Source organism: Trachurus japonicus, chromosome 13 (genome assembly GCF_045865225.1).
Source record: "Trachurus japonicus isolate A0001 chromosome 13, Traja_1.0".
Classification (NCBI taxonomy): Eukaryota; Metazoa; Chordata; class Actinopteri; order Carangiformes; family Carangidae; genus Trachurus; species Trachurus japonicus.
The window spans coordinates 11,260,753-11,280,406 of record NC_140919.1 but is presented as its reverse complement, the minus strand read 5'-3'; the positions used below and the strand labels follow the sequence as shown (position 1 = coordinate 11,280,406).

The 19,654-nt window shown below is 43.2% G+C and overlaps 1 protein-coding gene and 1 long non-coding RNA gene across 2 annotated transcripts; both read left to right on the top strand.

Moving 5' to 3' along the window:
• Window positions 1-72: 72 nt before the first annotated feature.
• Window positions 73-14,592, top strand: LOC146975623 (protein NLRC3-like). Its single transcript, XM_085794628.1, has 8 exons — window positions 73-90; window positions 10,851-10,988; window positions 11,610-11,723; window positions 11,915-11,993; window positions 12,154-12,358; window positions 12,504-12,831; window positions 12,901-14,301; window positions 14,415-14,592. Exons 2-8 carry the CDS (start codon window positions 10,900-10,902, stop codon window positions 14,590-14,592), a joined length of 2,394 nt encoding a protein of 797 aa, XP_085650754.1. The 5' UTR covers window positions 73-90; window positions 10,851-10,899.
• Window positions 14,593-14,675: 83 nt separating this feature from the next.
• On the top strand, window positions 14,676-18,578 carry LOC146975622 (uncharacterized). Its single transcript, XR_015037448.1, has 3 exons — window positions 14,676-14,853; window positions 18,295-18,341; window positions 18,485-18,578. It is a non-coding gene; the product is annotated as an uncharacterized LOC146975622 (long non-coding RNA).
• Window positions 18,579-19,654: the final 1,076 nt, after the last annotated feature.

Below are 19,654 nucleotides of genomic sequence, written 5' to 3'. Positions count from 1 at the left end.
GTCTCCTCCAACAGGCGAGTCACAGTTTAAAAGTTTCATTTTGAACCAACAGTTGTAACTTGTGATGCAGCTTTATTTTCTCCTGTGAAGGTAACGTGAACAGTTTTAATATTTTGCTCGTAAACACCGGTTCTGTCCCCAGCTTGTCATTGTGTTGTTGTTGTGTTACTATAATGTTACTGTAGCTGAGTCAGAGCTGTAACTGTAAAGTCTGGACCGAACCGTGTCCGTCATGTTGTGTGGTTTTTGTCGGTAGAAGAGCAGAAGCAACATTCGCAATGTCAATGATGAATGTTACTATTGAATGTTGTTGACTATCCCTGATCAATACTGACCACTACATGTTGTCATCAGTGTTTTTCTGAGATTTTATTATTGATTTGTCAGTGTTGGATCAATGTTCAACATCAGATTCTTACTTCCCTTGAGTATTTTCACACAAAAACACTCCGGGTTATTGATTATTGGATCAAATGATCAATATTGTGTTGAAGAATCCTTTGGAGCTGCAACAGTTGTTCAATAAGTGTCAGTGACACCTGGAGACTCTTTTTCTATCTGTAGTGCTCCCCTCAGTAGTCCTATTGATGAGGGCAGGGCTTTTTTAAGATATTAAATTAATCGACTTAATGAGATTTCAAAATCACACAAGAAGCTCCCGCCTGCATGTAACGTTTAACCGCTGCAGTCAAGCCTCCACTTCATCACAAATCTATACATCTTAGATCCATGAGATACATCCAAGGATACGGTATGCTCCACAAAAAAGAGTCGAGCTATCACCGGCATTGTAGATTTTCAAAGGAAAACCTCACTCATTTTACTCACTTTCACTGTGTTCCCAGTAAATTCAGGTTCATATTGAAAGAAAACTACAGAACACCTCCTCAGAGAGTGTAACTCAGAAAATATCAGAGCAGTCTGATGTAGCACCTTTATTTTGAAATCAGTCCTTACGTTACTTGCAGGTGGGAGCTTCTTGTGGGATTTTGAAATCTCAATAGCTAAGTCAGAAAAAAGTTACTATGAAAAACATGATTTTTAAAAAATTGTTCAAGTTCATTGTTCGCTTCCGTCCCTTTCTTAAGATATAGTTTTAATAAAGAATTTTATATGTCTTTAAATGTCTCTCTCCGAATGAAATGATTCCATCCGTAACACAAGACAAGCTTTCAGAAAAATACTTCTCAATAATTTACTTAAAGCGAAATTCCGGCGTAAGTGTAAACCATGGTCAAACACACCGTAACACCGAGTTAGACCCCCCCTCGAGAGATCAATTTGCCCGACCGCTACATTCACGAGATCCACCAACTTCAGCAAATACCGCAATATCGCCACACACGGCGCTCTCCGGATCCACTGTCTGACCGCAACCAAAACGCCACCATTTGCCCAAAATAATGCTCAGAACTGCACCAAATGTCATCAATAGTACACACAGGGTCCCAGCACGTAGTACGAGTTGTCAAACATCTGCTAGCTTTGTCTGTTTTCTTTAGCAAGGAGACCAGATACAACTCACCTACTTCTCCTCCTGGAGCCGCTTGTTGGTGAGGAAGCCCTGACGAGTCGATCACCGAGTGCACCGGAGTTCCGCAGCTCAATCAACAATTACCTCATGGAAATACAATCAGAGTTTTTTTTTTTTTTATCTTGCATATCACTTTATAACTATTATTATCGAGTGCTGGCCACGATGTAGGCGCAAATGAGCATTTTTAAATTTACGTTTTTTGCTGGTGCACTCGGTAATCGACTTGTCAGGGCTTCCTCACCAACAAGCGGCTCCAGGAGGAGAAGTAGGTGAGTTGTATCTGGTCTCCTTGCTAAAGAAAACAGGCAAAGCTAGCAGATGTTTGACAACTCGTACTACGTGCTGGGACCCTGTGTGTACTATTGATGACATTTGGTGCAGTTCTGAGCATTATTTTGGGCAAATGGTGGCGTTTTGGTTGCGGTCAGACAGTGGATCCGGAGAGCGCCGTGTGTGGCGATATTGCGGTATTTGCTGAAGTTGGTGGATCTCGTGAATGTAGCGGTCGGGCAAATTGATCTCTCGAGGGGGGGTCTAACTCGGTGTTACGGTGTGTTTGACCATGGTTTACACTTACGCCGGAATTTCGCTTTAAAGGAGCATTATCGCAAATACAGCAGTAATAGCATAAAATAAGATGAAATATGCAAAAGATGGGTCGGGGGGAGCCATAACTAAATTTACAAAAAAAATCGCCAACAGTGTAGTGTCCGTGGGGCAAATGCAGCATTTGTCTTTGTTATGATCAAGCCGGCCCGGCGCTTGCTGCGTTCAATTGCACTCGGAACTCGCAAATCTGACCTCCGAACCGGAAAAATGCAACAGTAAATAGTAATGTAGCAGTGTCAGGCTGCTTACAGTCACTGAATCGCTCGGTAGAACACTTTGTCTCCACATCCCTGTGTCTTTCTTCAGCTGTCCTCTCAGCGTTATTAAGGAGGAGGAAGTTGCAGTTGCTGTTGTTGTCGTTGTTGTGGTTGTGCGCGACGTAGAGCTGCCGCTTCCACTAGCGAGTTTTCTTTTTCCCACGATTGCACGTTCATTCAGCCTGGTGAGGGAGGAGAAGGGGGGAGGAGGGAGGAGGGAGGAGGGAGGAGGAGGGGGGGCGGGTGGGGGACTAAACGAGGCTGTTCTCTCTCTCTGACAGCTGCCCACTTGTTTATATCTGATAAGCTCCGCCTGGCTCCATCTAGTGGCCAAATTAAGAATTTGGATTTGCGATAATGCTCCTTTAATAAAAAAATGATTATTTCAAGTGAAATATGAAAATGAAACTAGAAAATTTCCTCTCGGGAAATTTTGAAAGGCCCACGGGGCTACTGCCGGTTTTGCCATCTCTGTCAACATGGGAATCAAACCCACGGAGTCTAGAGTCTCTCTGTGTGTGTGTGACTATGAGCTGCGTCCTGTGTCAGTCTGATCTAGCTGTGTCTGTGTTTATTAACATTTAAACGAGCGCCATGTGGATTATTTATGAAGTTAACGAGCTCTGGCCTGAGGACCACGGCGATAGGGGCCCCCCCAGGCTGAGACAGACAGAAACGTGGAGAAAAAGAGCGATTTTCTGCCTCTGCACTGGTCTCACATTTAGGCTTAGCGTGAGAAAACGGTAACTCTTATCAGAACAAAACACAAATCACATTGGTCTAAGGACTTACTGAAAATTTTGGTACGATTTGGTGTTTCTACAGTAAATATTTTGGAGAGGATGGCAGTTTTAAAACATCAGGCCGTTCTGCTTCTCTAAGAAAATATTTGTATTGGAGTCAATGAGGAGCAGAGACAGACGTGGCCGCACTAAGAGGCTCCGAGTTTAAATTCTGTAAGTCTCTCTGATATTTTGAGCAGATGATGAGTGACAGAACAAGTTTGTCTACAAATTCTGAAGAAATTATGTGTGTGGAGTGTAAATTGTGGCCGTTTGGAGTTTGGAAAGAGAAAAAATCTGGAGTTTTTCTGGCATCTCTCCCACTCTAACCGATGATGTCACGCACCCTGACACGAACATTCCGTGCAATACACACCCATTATAATCTCATAATTTTTCCAAAAATGATCATGGTCATTGAACAGGGATTGATCAAAAACTATATGACCTATCAAAACGTGGAGTAATACACCAATACACAAGACTTAGTCTGTTTAAAGTTTAAATGAAGTCTCTAGGTGAAAGTATGCCTGAGCAGTAGACGTTTGTTAAACTCCAATGATTGGTGTTTTTCGCTCTTTTTTTTCCGCCCGTCTCATTGACTTCAATGCAAAATTTTGCGCAGTTTTTCGTAAACTGTTGAGAAAAGTAATAGCACACCGATCCCGATCAGGACACACGTTCTGATATATAATTTGGAACCGAAAGTTGGCCGGAAGTGGAAAAATAACTAGAAAAAACATTTCCAAGAATGGAAATGGTGTGAATGCTGAAAGCAATGCTGAATGAGCTGAAGAAATTGTTGAAACAATGCTGAATGAGCTGAAGAAAGAAAGAAAGAAAGAAAGAAAGAAAGAAAGAAAGAAAGAAAGAAAGAAAGGACAGAAGGAAAGAAAGAAAATGGGAAGGATAGATGGAGAAAGAAAGAAAGAACAAAAGGACAGAAAGAAAGAGGACACAGAGAGAAGGGTAGATAGAGAAAGAAAAGGGTAAGAAAAACAGAATAATAGAAGATAAAGAGAATAGAGAATGAATGAAAGAGACAGAGGGGTAAGAAAGAAGGAAAGAAATTGGGGTGGACAAATGAAAGAGAGAGATATACAGAGAGCGGTAGAAAGTGTAGTATATTATCCGCCTAAACTCTTTTCTTTATTGTCTTGTATTATCTTATGTTCTTCTTTGTGTATTTTCTAGAGTAAAGAAATGTGTAGACTAATGCCCTGCTTCACTGGTTTTATATTTAGCCCAGAAAGAATCTGTCTTGTCAGGTATCCTGAGACATGTGTTTCTTGTCTATTGCCCTTCTTTAGTGGGTCATAGTTTCTGGGGATACTGGACACTATCTATTCTTAAGTTAGCTTGGTCAAGAGGTTAAAAGTCAGAAAGCTAAGGATAAATTCTGTTTTTAGATCTTGTCTTTGTCTGACCATCCTGGTCAGTTATGTCCTTCTGTGGGAGAAGGTGGAGTTTTAGAAAACGTATATAAGGTTTGAGGTTTCAGGCCAAGAGAGAGTCATCTCAATTCTTGGCACCAGAGATGCTCCACGATTCGGCATTTTTGTACACTGTTCTTCTTCTTGTAATAAACTCTTTTTGAATGCAAGAAAAGACGTGTCGGCGGTGATCCCTTCTCTTCATCAACACATCAATATACCACAAAAGAAAGAAAGAAAGAAAGAAAGAAAGAAAGAAAGAAAGAAAGAAAGAAAGAAAGAAAGAAATGGGGTAGAAACAAAGAAAGAGAAAATGAGTAGAAAGAGAGACAGAAAAAAAGAAAGAAACAAAGAAGTAAAAAGAAATGGGGTAAAAGAAAGATAGATAGATAGATAGATATATAGATAGATAGATAGATAGATAGATAGATAGATAGATAGATAGATAGATAGATAGATAGATAGATAGATAGATAGATAGATAGATAGATAGGACACATGTTAAAAGCTGCATCCTATGTCCTGGCTCCACCTGTAATTGTACTACTAATAGAGTTGGAAAGACTAAACGTCTGAACTTAAATTCATGAGAAAAAAATAAATACCTGTGTGTGTGTCTGGGTGTGTGAGTCTGACGGTCTCTCTGTCTGCACGTACATGTGCAGAAAGTAAAACTGTTACGCGCCACAGAACTCCTCTCTCCCTGATGATCTGATTGATTAGACCTGCAGCCTGCCCTCAGAAGTTACCATGGCGACTCAACTAACTGCTTACATTTTACTGTGTGGAAAAGTGTTGTGTTTGTGTGTTTATCTGTTTGTGTATGTGTGCATGTGTGACTGTGTGTGAGTGTCTGTGTGTGTCTGTCTGTGTGAGTGTGATGCCTGTGTTTGTGCGTGGACATCCTCTGTCAGTCTGGTTTATCATGTGTCTGTGTGGGGCTGTGTTTAAAAACATCTTAACGAGCGGCCAGGCTGCACCTGCACTGTTCTATTTATAGACATGATAATGAGCTGGCCACTACAGCTGGACTAACTGCACACAGAGCAGAGCAGAGCAGAGAGACTTGAGCTCTGTGCAGCTTCCGAAAACAGCCCATAAAAAGAGAACCGTACCTCTTATCAGAATGTGGCCATGACTACTGGGGCAATTAAGGAGACCTTCCTGAGCACATTGATGTGCATTAAATGTTTGTAGGGTAAATACTTTTCTCAGGGTCGCAAGGTATAAAGGGGGGCATTTCTGTTTTTCTAAAAAAATCAGCTCCTACTTTTATATTGAAGTGGATGAGCCACTGGAGCCGGTCTAGCTGCACAATTAGGCTCACTGAGACAATTCTGTAAGTCTGTCTGCTGTTTTGAGCACATCAAATGAGACACGACAAGTGTGGCTACAAACAGTGAGGAAATCATGTGTCTAGAGTTTAATTTGTGGCCGTGCTGGCAATTTATCCAGAAAAAATCCTGAATGTTTTTTCTATTGTGGTATATTTCGATGTTGATGCTGATGAAAAGATGACCACTCTGACACGTCTTCTTTGTAGATGGTAAAAAATGATTTATTACAAAAAAGATACAGTGTCAAAAAGCCGAATCTTTGAGAAGCCTCTATAGCCAATTACGAGACCTCTGGGTCTTGGCCAAAAGTCCAGACCTTATATACTCTAAAACGCCACCTCTCTAAACAGAAGAATGTAGGTGACCAGGATGGTCACAAACTAAGACAAAACCTAACATGTCTAAATTACCCTCTGGTATTTGACATCTTGACCAGGCAATTATCCTTAGGCTAACTTAAACGTGGGTAAAACAGACCAAATACCAATGTCCAGCAAAAGTGACCTAACGTAAACATACAGTATAGTCTTCAGTCTAAACAAAGCCTTGTTTATTATACCAGTCATTTACCTTCAGGCAGGTAAAGGACACACCTGGAGATGAAAGACAATTCTAAAGATAAAAGTAAAGAATTTAAAGTGGATTATATACTAAACACAAAAGTAACTCTCAGAGTAAATTACTTACAAATTAGGAGGTAGAAAATACACTACACTATCCCTCTCACTCTAACGATGATGTCACTCACTCTAAGCCCTGCTCGTTAGACGCAACACACACCCATTATAAAGCTGGATTTTGTCAAAAATTTTAATGATTTTAAAACAGCCAACAATCTAAAACTGTTGAAGATATCAATAAGATGAGTCATACGGGAATAGATTAAAAGTTTGTCTACAATTAAAAAGACAAATGGAGTCTGTGGGAGGAAGTAGGCTGAAGTTTTAGAGGTTCAAAGTAGTAAGAAGATTTTAAAAGTTTCAAGACGTTTTCAATGCATTCCTATGGGGAAAAAATTTGCAGAAAAAGTTAAATATTTTAAAAAGTATAAATAGTATGAAAGAGAAAAGTCATAGCACACCTGTCCCGAAAAGGCAGCACGTTTTGATATTTGAATTGTTGAAATAGCACAAAGTATGAAGGACTAGTTAAATGCCGAAAAAAGGCAGAAAATGGCCGAACAGAATAACAATTTCACACTAACTAGAAAAAGCATTTCCAAAAATGGAAATGGTGTGAATGCTGAAAGCCATTGCTGAACCATGCTGAATTAGCAGAATAAATTGACAAAGACATGCAGAATGGCATACAAGAAACATGTCCAAGGAAGGGATTGAACCCACAACCTTCTGTACATCAGCCCACTGATGTAACCACTTCACCATAGTTACATTCAATTAGAGAAGAGTAAAAAAAATCCCTGTATAAGAGGCTCACTGACTTCTGAAGAGAGGTTGAGACTTGAGATTGAGATTTTTCAATGATGCTTAAAAAAAGAAAGAAAAGAGTATAAATGTGCCATTAGTTTGTCTACAGATCAGAAATTGATCGAAGTATCTAGCAGAAAGTACGACATGAATGAGGCAGGAATCGAACCCATGACCTCATGATCTATAAACCTTTACTCTGCCACTTCACCACAGAGAGCACACACTTAAGCATGTTGTCATTGATTGTAATGTGATGATGTGCTGCAAACTGTGGCACTAGGAATGAATGAGTCTCTTAACGAACACCTGTAACCAATTGAGGGTGGGGGAGGGGAGCAGAATTCAACATAACATAACAAGAGTGCTCCCCTTGGATTCAAACCAGTGACCTTGAGGTTGGCAAGCAGCCACCTTAACCACTACACTACACTGGACTTGTGCAAAGAGAGGTTGAGACTTTGATGAATGTGAGATTTTTCAATGATGCTTAAAAGAAAAAGAAAATAGTATAAATGAGCCACAACAAGTAAGTAGAGGACCTTTTTGTGACTTGTGACTATTTTTTGATGAAATCAAACAAAGTATAATGCCCATTCCAGCGAATTAAAAAGTTGAGCTCCTGCTACTCTGCTGTGAAAAAAAATGCATTGGGCTGAATCTCAAAAACGGTACAAGCTATGAAAAAGTTGTTCATACAGGATTAATAAATTAGAAGTTTGTCTACAGCTCAGAATTTGAATGAAGTCTCTAGCTGAAAGTATGTGGACGCTTTCAAGGCTGAAAGAAGTAAGAAGATTTGAAGAGTTTCAAGACTGTTCCAATGCATTCTCTATGGGGAAAAAAAAACAGAAATAGTTGAATATTGCAAAAAGTATGAATAGTTGAAAAGAGAAAAGTCATAGCACACCTGTCCCGAAAAGGCTGAACATTTTGATGTGAGAATTGTAAAGTATGAAGGACTAGTTAAGTGTCAAAAAATATAAAGAAAATGGCGGAGTGGAAGAACAATAGTGTGAATACTATTGTGTGATAAGATAATAATAAGTAGGAAAAAATCCACACAATAACAGTATTGCCCGGGCACTGGTCCCTGCAGCTATTTCATAGCTGTTGGGATCAGTGCCCGGTGCGATTGCCCGTGGCCCTAATAAAAAGTCGGCAGCTAAATTAAAATGTACCGTAGCAGGCCTGATGCAGTGCTCGTGTTCGTTGTGGCCCAAAACTTAATGACTGGTTCACTCGTCAGCGAGCAAAGAAATTAATAAATACCTGAGTTAATGTTTCTGTCCTATCCTTCCTCCAACAGTCACAGGTGCAGCAGGCTCAGCATCCGATCAGCATTTCAACATGGACTCAGTCGGTTTCTCTTTTCTCCTCCCGTTGCCATGAAACTCTGTCTGGGTCTCTTCTCTGTCTTCAGGTCGAAAGCAGCAGCTAAAACCCTCAAACTGTCTAACTGAGGGAGTCAAACTTTAACTAGAAAATGTCCACTTCTAATGAACCAACTCGGGTGGCTAAGCGTTAGCATTAGCATTAGCACAAAACGTAAACAGTCTTGAACTACATGTAGAAATTCCTCCCGTTTCTCAATATGCAGCTCGTCTCTCTTCTCACTGGTTGTCGTGCAAACAATCATAAAACACAAGTTACACGCTAGTTTGTTCACTACTACTTCACAACTTAAAGCACCATTGCGGAGTTTCAGCTCAGTACTTCCACCATCTGGTGGGAAAAACGAAACTTAACGAAAACGAAACTTATCAGCTAGCGCATCCAGCGTTTATTCCCATTAATAAACGACAGTATTTCCCACATGTTTGCAAGGAGACTGTGTGGCAGGTGGTTGGGGGGGCGGCAGCGGCGATGACCGGAGGGGAACCGTAAGTTTCGCTTTTACCCACCACGTCTCTCCCTCTACGCAGAGGGGAGGAGGGGGGCGGTGTTTCGTACCCGTGCAGGGAAGTTACATAGTGCAGTTTCAGCCGACGCGAGCACCATTCATCCTATTAACCATTTTTCTACCATTGCAATGAGTCTGGAAACATTATTTTAAGGCCGAAAAACTCTGCAATGTTACTTTAACTCTGAAACTCTCTAACTCTAACTAAAATCTCTTTGTTACGCTCACTCTTTAGCTTCACTCTGGCCGTGCTCTCCTAGCCTGTCCCTCACTCTCTCTTGTCCGTGCTGAAACACTTTGGCTTACCTGACGATCCGGCTGATCACTATTAACCCCATAGATGCTGGTTTAGACCGTTTGCAGAAATACATTACCTTTTAAATAAAACAATGCGCATATAATCATTTTAAAACTGCTCTTTTTTTAATAACACTTTTTTAATGTTTTTAATACTAAATGGTACTGTAAGCACCACTTATTACCTCATGTTTTTACATATATTTATTACATATTTTTGAATTTCCAGTGTGAGTGAAATGATTGAATGTAGTGATAGTGTGATAGCTGTGTGGTGAAATAAGTTGAGGTCCAGTTGCTGTGTGTGTAATAATCAGCTGTAGCTTGTTTGATCCAGTGGTTTTCTACAGGGACGCTGTCCACACAGAGACTGTGTCACATCAACTCAGTGGATCTCAGTCCTTGTGTGTGTCAGTGGATGGAAACAGTCGTCCATGGATCATGTTGCTGGGCTCTTCACTTCACTGCAGCTTCATGACGCCATCTAGTGGACTGATAGTAGAAGTACAGCAGCTGATGGCAGCTTCCTCTTCCTCACTGCTGTGTGACTGCATTCAACTGACACTGATATTGAATTGAATTGAATTTTAGGTTATTCGCCAATTTGTGTATGGTCTATAAAATTTTAAATGGTTTGGCCCCACAGCCATTATGTGTTTTTGTCCATGCTCGCTCGTCAAATTCCATCAGATCCACTAGAATATCCTCCATACGAGATTGTACCATACCATTTCGCCGCACTGTAGCGGGGCAATCTGCTTTTTCTGTAAGAGCCACAAACCAGTGGAATACCTTACCTGACGCCGTAAGGAGCAGTAGCTCTCTCAGAGTTTTCAAATCTAACCTAAAAAATCTGTTAAAAGCTGCTCAGCTCTGCAACCACTAATTTGGTCCTTAGACTTCCTTTTGTGTGTGTGGGTGTGGGCGTGGGTGGGATGAGGGAGGTGGGGGGAGTTGCACGCAGACGTGTGTAGCCATGTTGCTGTGGTGTTTTATCCCTGTATACTGTTTAATCTGTCTTGTTACTGTGTTGTATTTTTGTGACCTGCCAAGGGACTACAGATGCAAATTAGCTTAAAGCTATAATCTGGTATAGTGCATCAAATGGCAACATTTATGTTTTAACTGTACATTGTCCCTTTTAAATAAATTAAAAAATTGAAATTGATATGAAGCAGAGAAGAAGAGCCAATCAGTGGAGGAGCAGCTGGAGACATGATGGACATGTGAGCTGCTGTGCAGATGAATGATGTGTGTTTCCTCTGCAGGTGAAGCTACAAAGTGTGTGTGAGCTGATGTGGATGTGACCTCAGCAGCATGGATCAGTGTGAGGACAGAGAGGAGGGAGCCCCTCCCTCTAAAACCACTCTGTGTGGGGTACATCAGAGCCAGACCAGAGGTCAAAGGTCAGATGAGGATTTCTAACTGTTCATGACTCAGATCACTGCTCCATCATTATTCACAATTCAGCTCACAGCTCTGTGTGTGTTGTGTTCAAGGGCAGAGCAGCAGCACAGTCTGCAGGACCTGGACCTGGACCTAGACCTATAATAATTTTATATGTAGAGCACCTTTCAAAACAAAGTTACAAGGTGCTTAACAATAAAATGATTGGTGCAGATTAAAATACATAACAGTAAAACAACATTAAAATACAGGAATACAAAATAAAAACTAAAAGCGTCACAACAATAGTAAAAGAGAATCAGTTTAAGAAGGCCAAACGATAAAAAAAGACCTAGACCTGGATCAGGCTGTGTGTCCATGGAGAGTAACTTCTCCATGAATCATCCTATTAACTTCAGTGGATCTGTTGATGGAAGGTCAGAATTTAAAACAGTCAGAAAGACTTTTCTCTCTAAAAGTCAGTTGTTGTGTTTATTAAAAGGACCCCTTCGAAAACAAGTTGCGACAACTCAAGGGGTTTATCCTGCTGATAATAAACAACTTAAACAACAAAAGATTGAAGATATTTTTCATCAGTTTTTCTCCAACATGCACATTTATCAGTTATGTTGTTGTTTCAGGATCCACCAGCAGAGACCAGACTCTCCTGGACCCAGCTGTCTGTCTTTAAAGAGCGACGACTCAATGGACAGGATCATTAAATTTAAAGGAGGACGTGGATCAGCTGATCAGATGTAAGCTGTAACTGACAGTCAGACTCAGGTTATTGTAGAAAAGAACCAGTTTGTACGGCATGTTGTTGGACCAGGTCTAAAACCAAAGCGTCTCTGTCTGTTGTGAACGTCCTCAGGGGACATATAAAGTCCATCTTGTATTGTATGTATCTCTCTGTACTGATGTTCACTTGACACTGATTCCTCCACAGAGTGGACCAGGAGAGCTCAGAGGTTCCCAGTGGTCAGTCTGTCCAGCAGCATCAAACACACCTGGACTCCATATTTGTGGTGAGGACATGTCCAACAGCTGCTGTTACATCTGTTGTGTTCACAATCATCTCCATGCTACACTTTGACACCAGTGGATTGTCAGTCTGTCCAACATGGATCTGATGTTTGGCCCCAATGTTTTAGTTTGATGTTGTCACTCATAGAGTTTCTGTTCCAGCTGCTGGAGGAGAACATGGTCACTTTTGTGAAGAAGGAGCTGAAGAAGATGCACAAGCTTCTGAGTCCAGATTACCCAGAATGCTCAGGGAGTCAGAGTGAGGATGAAGAGCAGAGGAGGAGCAGCATTGAGGCATTAGTGAAGATCACATTGAACTTCCTGAGGAGGATGAAGCAGGAGGAGCTGGCTGAGCGTCTGCAGAGCAGTAAGAGGATTTCTCTAAAGATTCAACATGATGGACAAATAAGATGTTCACTGACATCAACACATGGAGGGAAATTTGTTCATATAGTCATTATTTAAAAATGTTATATTTTCTCATTGATCTTATTTCATGTGTTTTCGATCAGGACATGTTGCAGCAGTTTGTCAACGTGAACTCAAATCTGCCCTGAAGAAGAAGTTCCAGTGTGTGTTTGAGGGGATCTCTAAAGCAGGAAACCCAACTCTTCTGAACCAGATCTACACAGAGCTCTACATCACAGAGGGAGGGACTGGAGGGGTCAATGATGAACATGAGGTCAGACAGATTGAAACAGTGTCGAGGAAACCAGACAGACCAGAAAAAACCATCAGACAGGAAGACATCTTTAAAGCCCCACCTGGAAGAGACCGACCAATCAGAACAGTGATGACAAAGGGAGTGGCTGGCATTGGGAAAACAGTCTTAACTCAGAAGTTCACTCTAGACTGGGCTGAAGACAAAGACAACCAGGACATATATTTCACATTTCCCTTCACCTTCAGAGAGCTGAATGTGCTGGAAAAGAAAAAGTTCAGCTTGGTGGAACTTGTTCATCGCTTCTTCTCTGAAACCAAAGAAGCAGGAATCTGCAGGTTTGATCAGTTCCAGGTCGTCTTCGTCTTTGATGGTCTGGATGAGTGTCGACTTCCTCTGGACTTCCACAACACTGAGATCCTGACTGATGTGACAGAGTCCACCTCAGTCAATGTGCTGCTGACCAACCTCATCAGGGGGAACCTGCTTCCCTCTGCTCGCCTCTGGATAACCACACGACCTGCAGCAGCCAATCAGATCCCTCCTCAGTGTGTTGGCATGGTGACAGAGGTCAGAGGGTTCACTGACCCACAGAAGGAGGAGTACTTCAGGAAGAGGTTCAGAGATAAGGAGCAGGCCAGAAAGATCATTTCCCACATAAAGACATCACGAAGCCTCCACATCATGTGCCACATCCCAGTCTTCTGCTGGATCACTGCTACAGTTCTGGAGGAGCTGTTGAAGACCAGAGACGGAGGAGAGCTGCCCAAGACCCTGACTGAGATGTACATCCACTTCCTGGTGGTTCAGTCCAAAGTGAAGAAGGTCAAGTATGATGGAGGAGCTGAGACAGATCCACACTGGAGTCCAGAGAGCAGGAAGATGATCAAGTCTCTAGGAAAACTGGCTTTTGAGCAGCTGCAGAAAGGAAACCTGATCTTCTATGAATCAGACCTGACAGAGTGTGGCATCGATATCAGAGCAGCCTCAGTGTACTCAGGAGTGTTCACACAGATCTTTAAAGAGGAGAGAGGCCTGTACCAGGACAAGGTGTTCTGCTTCGTCCATCTGAGTGTTCAGGAGTTTCTGGCTGCTCTTCATGTTCATCTGACCTTCATCAACTCTAGACTCAACCTGATGTCACAACAACAAACAACATCCAGGTGGTCTCAAGTGTTTGGAGACAAATCAACACATTTCTACCAGAGTGCTGTGGACGAGGCCTTACAGAGTCCAAATGGACACCTCGACTTGTTCCTCCGCTTCCTTCTAGGTCTTTCACTGAAGACCAATCAGACTCTCCTACGAGGTCTGATGACTCAGACAGGAAGTGACTCACGGTCCAATCAGAAAACAGTCCAGTACATCAAGAAGAAGATTGAAGAGATTCCCTCTGCAGAGAAAAGCATCAACCTGTTCCACTGTCTGAATGAACTGAATGATCGTTCTCTAGTGGAGGAGATCCAACGGTCCCTGAGATCAGGACATCTCTCCACAGATGAACTGTCTCCTGCTCAATGGTCGGCTCTGGTCTTCATCTTACTGTCATCAGAAGAAGATCTGGACGTGTTTGACCTGAAGAAATACTCTGCTTCAGAGGAGGCTCTTCTGAGGCTGCTGCCAGTGGTCAAAGCCTCCAACAAAGTACTGTAAGTTAGGAGATAGTTGGATTTATTCATCATGATATAAAGAAACCTTGTGTTTTCAACAGGAGAGATAATATATTTGTTTTTTCTTTCACTGCTCATGATCATCACTTCAGACTGAGCAGCTGTAACCTCTCAGAGAGAAGCTGTGAAGCTCTGTCCTCAGTCCTCAGCTCCCAGTCCTCTAGTCTGAGACACCTGGACCTGAGTAACAACGACCTGCAAGACTCAGGAGTGAAGCTGCTGTCTGGTGGACTGGAGAGTCCACACTGTAGACTGGAGACTCTCAGGTGAGGATCCATCCAGCTGTTTATCTCATGACACTTGAACACAGCAGCAGGTACTGACAGAGGGTTCCTGTGTGTTGTTGTGTGTGTTCAGTCTGTCAGGATGTCTGATCACTGAGGAAGGCTGTGCTTCTCTGGCCTCAGCTCTGAGCTCCAACCCCTCTCATCTGAGAGAGCTGGACCTGAGCTACAATCATCCAGGGGCCTCAGGAGTGAAGCTGCTGTCTTCTGGACTGGAGGCTCCAGACTGGAGACTGGACTCTCTCAGGTATGGAGAGTCTGCTACAGCCACACACACTGTCTGATAGAGGAGGAGGAGCTGGGACATTTTCTATGGCCCGGTTCACACCTGATCACACCTGGTATTAACATCAGGTGATCGATGCATTGATGACATCAGATCTGATCACTCAAACCATATCCAGAGGTGGTCTAGGCCACAGTGAAGCTCCGCCCACTCCACTGACGTCCTCTGTCACAGTCTGACTCGTCCCAACACAGTTTATACTGAAGCCAAAATCTTTGAGTGTTTTGTAGCTTTCATCGCAGCTTTCATCAGTCACAGTGATGAACTACTGGGATCAGGAGTTTCTCCTCATGATGACTTCAGTGTCTCATCATGACTCACTGGAGAAGAGATCTCAGTGATGAAACCAGATGTTGGCAGCTGTGCTCTGAGTCTCTCCAGATGTTTGGATCAGACTTTATTTCAGAGTGTATCAGGAAACATTTCAGCTACAACTGGTTGAACTGCTCCTGAACCAACAGAGTGTTTGACCTAGGGCTGGGTGATATGGCCTAAAAAAAAATCTCTGATTTTTTTACAAAAAATCCGATTCACGATTTAAATCGATTTTCCCCCTCTCTCACCTAAAGCTATGGTCTACGACAGCACAATTGGATCTCAAGTGAGCGGACCAGTAAAATAATAGCATGATATGGTACTATAAATAAAAAGAACTTTTTCCTTTGTATTATAAGATGTTTACAGTTAATGAACTATTCTTTTACAAAACATATTATGAACAATCTGAAATGTTTTGACAAAAATACATGCAATTTCAACAATATTATGCCTCTTCTTCCTTCTATGTAATTTTCACACATGGCAAATTCATTCTGAGGGCCAGATTGGACTCCCTGCTGGACCAGTTTTGGCCTGCGGGCCGCAGGTTTGACACCCCTACCCCCGACCCCAGAGCAGAGCAGAGCAACAAGCCTGCTGCCAGCAGAAAACACGGCGCCAGCTTTGAATGCGGAGTAAAATATCGAATTCACAACTTCCACAATAAAAACAAAGATTAGGCTACCTGTTCAACATAAACTCCGCTCTATCAGCACCACCACCGCAGCCTGAGCGGTCGCTCTGCACAGTGCACACCGCGGCTCCGCGAGCTTTAGACCCGGTGTCTCCCTGCTTCTCTCCCTGACGCACAGCGCCCTGTCCTGGGGATGCCCGCCGCCGCCGCACCGACAGTCCGGTTGCCGCCGCCACGCACCAGCCAGGAACACACAGGCCCGACCGTCGGGCGTCGGAGAGTCGGACCACGTCGGGTACAGGCAACTGGTGCCGCCGTCATTAGCAGTCATTTGCAGTAGCTGGTACATGGTGGTGACAGTGTTTGGGTCTTGTTCCTTTCATAGCGAGCAACAACACGGGAGAGATGTTGCGGGGGGCGCGCGCACTCTGAACTACGGGAGCCCAGCAGGGAGCGTTGGTGGTGGATGTTGAAGAGAAAATCGATTTTCATTTAAATAAATCGACGTAAAGTACAAATTCGAATTAATCGATAAAATCGATTTATCGCCCAGCCCTAGTTTGACCTGAACAGTCCCAGAGACTGTAGACACCTGTTGAGTGTAGACACACTAACAACAACACAGCAACAAGAATCAAACCATGTCCACTGCTCAGAGACATTCGTCTCCCAGCGTCTCCAACCAAGGAGGAAATAAGAGACAGAAATCAGGCGGCACCATCAGGTCTCTGTCTGGTCAGATGATGAGGATCAATAATCAGTGCAGTCTCTCTGAGATCCTGATCTTGTCCTGATGAGATCTGTTGTTGTGTTGAGGAGACAGTAAATCACAAGTGTGACATCTGGGCGGCTGTGGCTCAGGTGGTAGAGCGGGTCGTTCACTAACCGGAAGGTCAGCGGTTCGATTCCCTGTCTGCATGTCGAAGTGTCCTTGGGCAAGACACTGAACCCACACCTACCCTGTGTGAATGTGTGTGAATGATTATCTTCCAAAGCCTGTCTGCGAGCAGTGCTGTATGAATGTGTGTGAAAGGGTGAATGCGACCATTACAGTGTAAAGCGCTTTGAGTGGTCCGAGTGACTAGAAAAGCGCTATATAAGTGCAAGTCCATTTACCATTTACATCCAGATGTCCTCACTGTCCAGAGGCCTGGAGCTGTCAATCAGAAGAGAGTGAGTGTAGTGAACAGTGTAATAATCAGTGTTTGTGGCTGAATGTGTGTATGATCAAACAGCTGTTTTCAGACTGTGTGTATGCTGCTCAAACACATCTGACTCCAGATCAGATAATGAAAGTCTCCAGCAGCTGGAGCTTCACTTCCTGTCTGAGTCCATGTGCTCTGAGCTGAGCCTGGTTCTCTCTGCTCTACAGTTTCTCTACAGTGTCTCTGCTTCCTCTGGACTCTGACTAGCCTAGAAATCTAGACGCACCCTAGTGGCAGCAAATATATTTGCTCCGTAGGTGGGTCTAGAAATGAGCCATAGGAACTTTTTGAGTCTCGAACACCGTTTGTGTTCACCAATCACAGCGCTCTATTTGTTTAAAGAGTCGTTGGGCGTTGCTTAACGCGATGACGACAAACATTTTAATTGGCTTGTCAGGCTAACGTCATCCTGCTCTTTGCTCTGATTAGTCGTAGCGCTACCCTATTGCGTGCAGAGGCAGTTTGAAAGACAGGCTTCATCCCGACCCCTGGATTGAGCCGAGGTCTACCGGTCATTGCCAGACTATACATTTTAATGATATAGTCTGGCTTGTCAGGCTAGACTCTGAGTTCAAGTCCAGTAAAAATGTGTGGACAGGTTTGATGGAGCTCAGGTCTGGTCCTGAGGACGGCTGCTTTATTCCACTTGATGTGACTGATCACAGTGAGTCAGTGTGTTGCAGCTGATCTGTGTGAAGAGCAGAGAAGAACAGAGTCATTGATCATGAGATCCTGATCCGTCCTGTTACTGTGATCAGATGGTTTCTATTAGAGCTCCTTCATCCACTCACTGCTGCTGTGGCTCCTGTGGAAACCTGCTCACAGCCTCATTCTTCAGCTTCCTGAGGAGTTTTCTTCAAACAAACACAAGAGATGAAACCATCTACTTCAGCTACTACTTCTTCTTCTTTTTCTTCTTCTTCTTCTGTGGGCTAGTTAGCGCCACCCATTGTGTCGTCATCACTGTGCAGCTTGAGAGTCAGAGAGTTAAAGTGTGTCTCTCACACTGAAGTGACATCACATGGAGAAAACACATGATGAAGTGTTTCCTCCTCTTCTCCTCCTGCTCTGTATCATCACTAGATAAAGACTCCAGCTCCTTCCTCTTTGTGCTCAGCGTTCATCCATACATACAAACCTCCATGTAAACACAGAGATAAAACAGTGTGTGTGTGAGAGCCATGTAATGTCCATGTGTGCATGCTGACAGAGAACGTGCTGCTCTGACCCCCCTCCTCCTTTCAGGGTGGAGCCTGCTGGAGTCCGATTCTTGACACCAGGTCTGAAGAAGTGTAAGTGTGTTTTTACTTTGAGCAGCACATTCAACCATCTTCACACTGTCACATCACTAACGGCATGAGTCTTCATCAAACTGTCAATAACTGATCACATTATCAATACTGTAACTGCAGCTGTGTCTTGTTCTCTCCATCAGATTCCTGTCGACTCACAATCGACACAAACACAGTGCACAGAAAGATCAAACTGTCTGACAACAACAGGAAGGCGACACTAGAGGAGGAGGATCAGTCATATCCTGATCATCCAGACAGATTTGACCACTGGCCTCAGCTGCTGTGTTCAACTGGTCTGACTGGTCGCTATTACTGGGAGGTCAAGTGCATAGGAGAGGTTGAAATATCAGTGAGTTACAGAGGAATCAGAAGGAAAGGAAATAGTAGAGACTGTGTGTTTGGAGTGAGCGATCAGTCCTGGAGTCTGAGCCGCTATGATGATGGTTACAGAGTCTATCACAATGACATACTGACACCAATCACCTCCTCCTCCTCCTCCTCTGTCTCTAACAGAGTAGCAGTGTATGTGGACTGTCCTGCTGGCTCTCTGTCCTTCTACAGAGTCTCCTCTGACTCACTGATCCACATCTACACCTTCAACACCACCTTCACTCAACCTCTGCATCCTGGGTTTACACTCTGGTCCAGTTATGATTCCTCAGTGTCTCTGTGTTGAGTGAATCAGAGTCTCCTCAGAATCAGAATCAGAATGCCTTTATTGTCATTATACTACTGTATAACGAAATTGTAAGCCCTCCCCCCTTCAGTGCAAACAAGCATACTATAAAAATACAATATAAAACACTTTCAATAATATAAAAATAAATAGATAAAAATAAATTATATGCACAGTATATAGCACAGAAAATGTGTGTACATTGCACAGTATGTGAGGTAGTTTGGTGTATTGCAATATGTATTGAGGTAGTCCAGGGTGTGTCTGTGTGCGTCAGTGCATGTGTGAGTTCAGAGTGATAATGGCCGTGGGAAAGAAACTGTTTTTGAGTCTATTTGTTTTTGACTTGATGCACCTGTAGCGTCTTCCTGAGGGCAACAGGTCAAACAGAGTGAAGCCAGTGTGGGTATTGTCCTTGGTGATGTTTTTTGCTCTGGTGAGGCAGTGGGAGGTGAAGCATGTCCGTCAGGGAGGGGAGGGGGCAGCCAATGATCTTGTGGGCCGCCTTGATGATTCTCTGAAGCCTCTCCATGTCTGCCATGGTGCAGCTGCTGTACCAGACTGTGATGCAGTAGGTGAGTAGGCCTATACTTTCGATAGATGAGCGGTAGAAGGCCAGCAGCAGAGAGGAGTT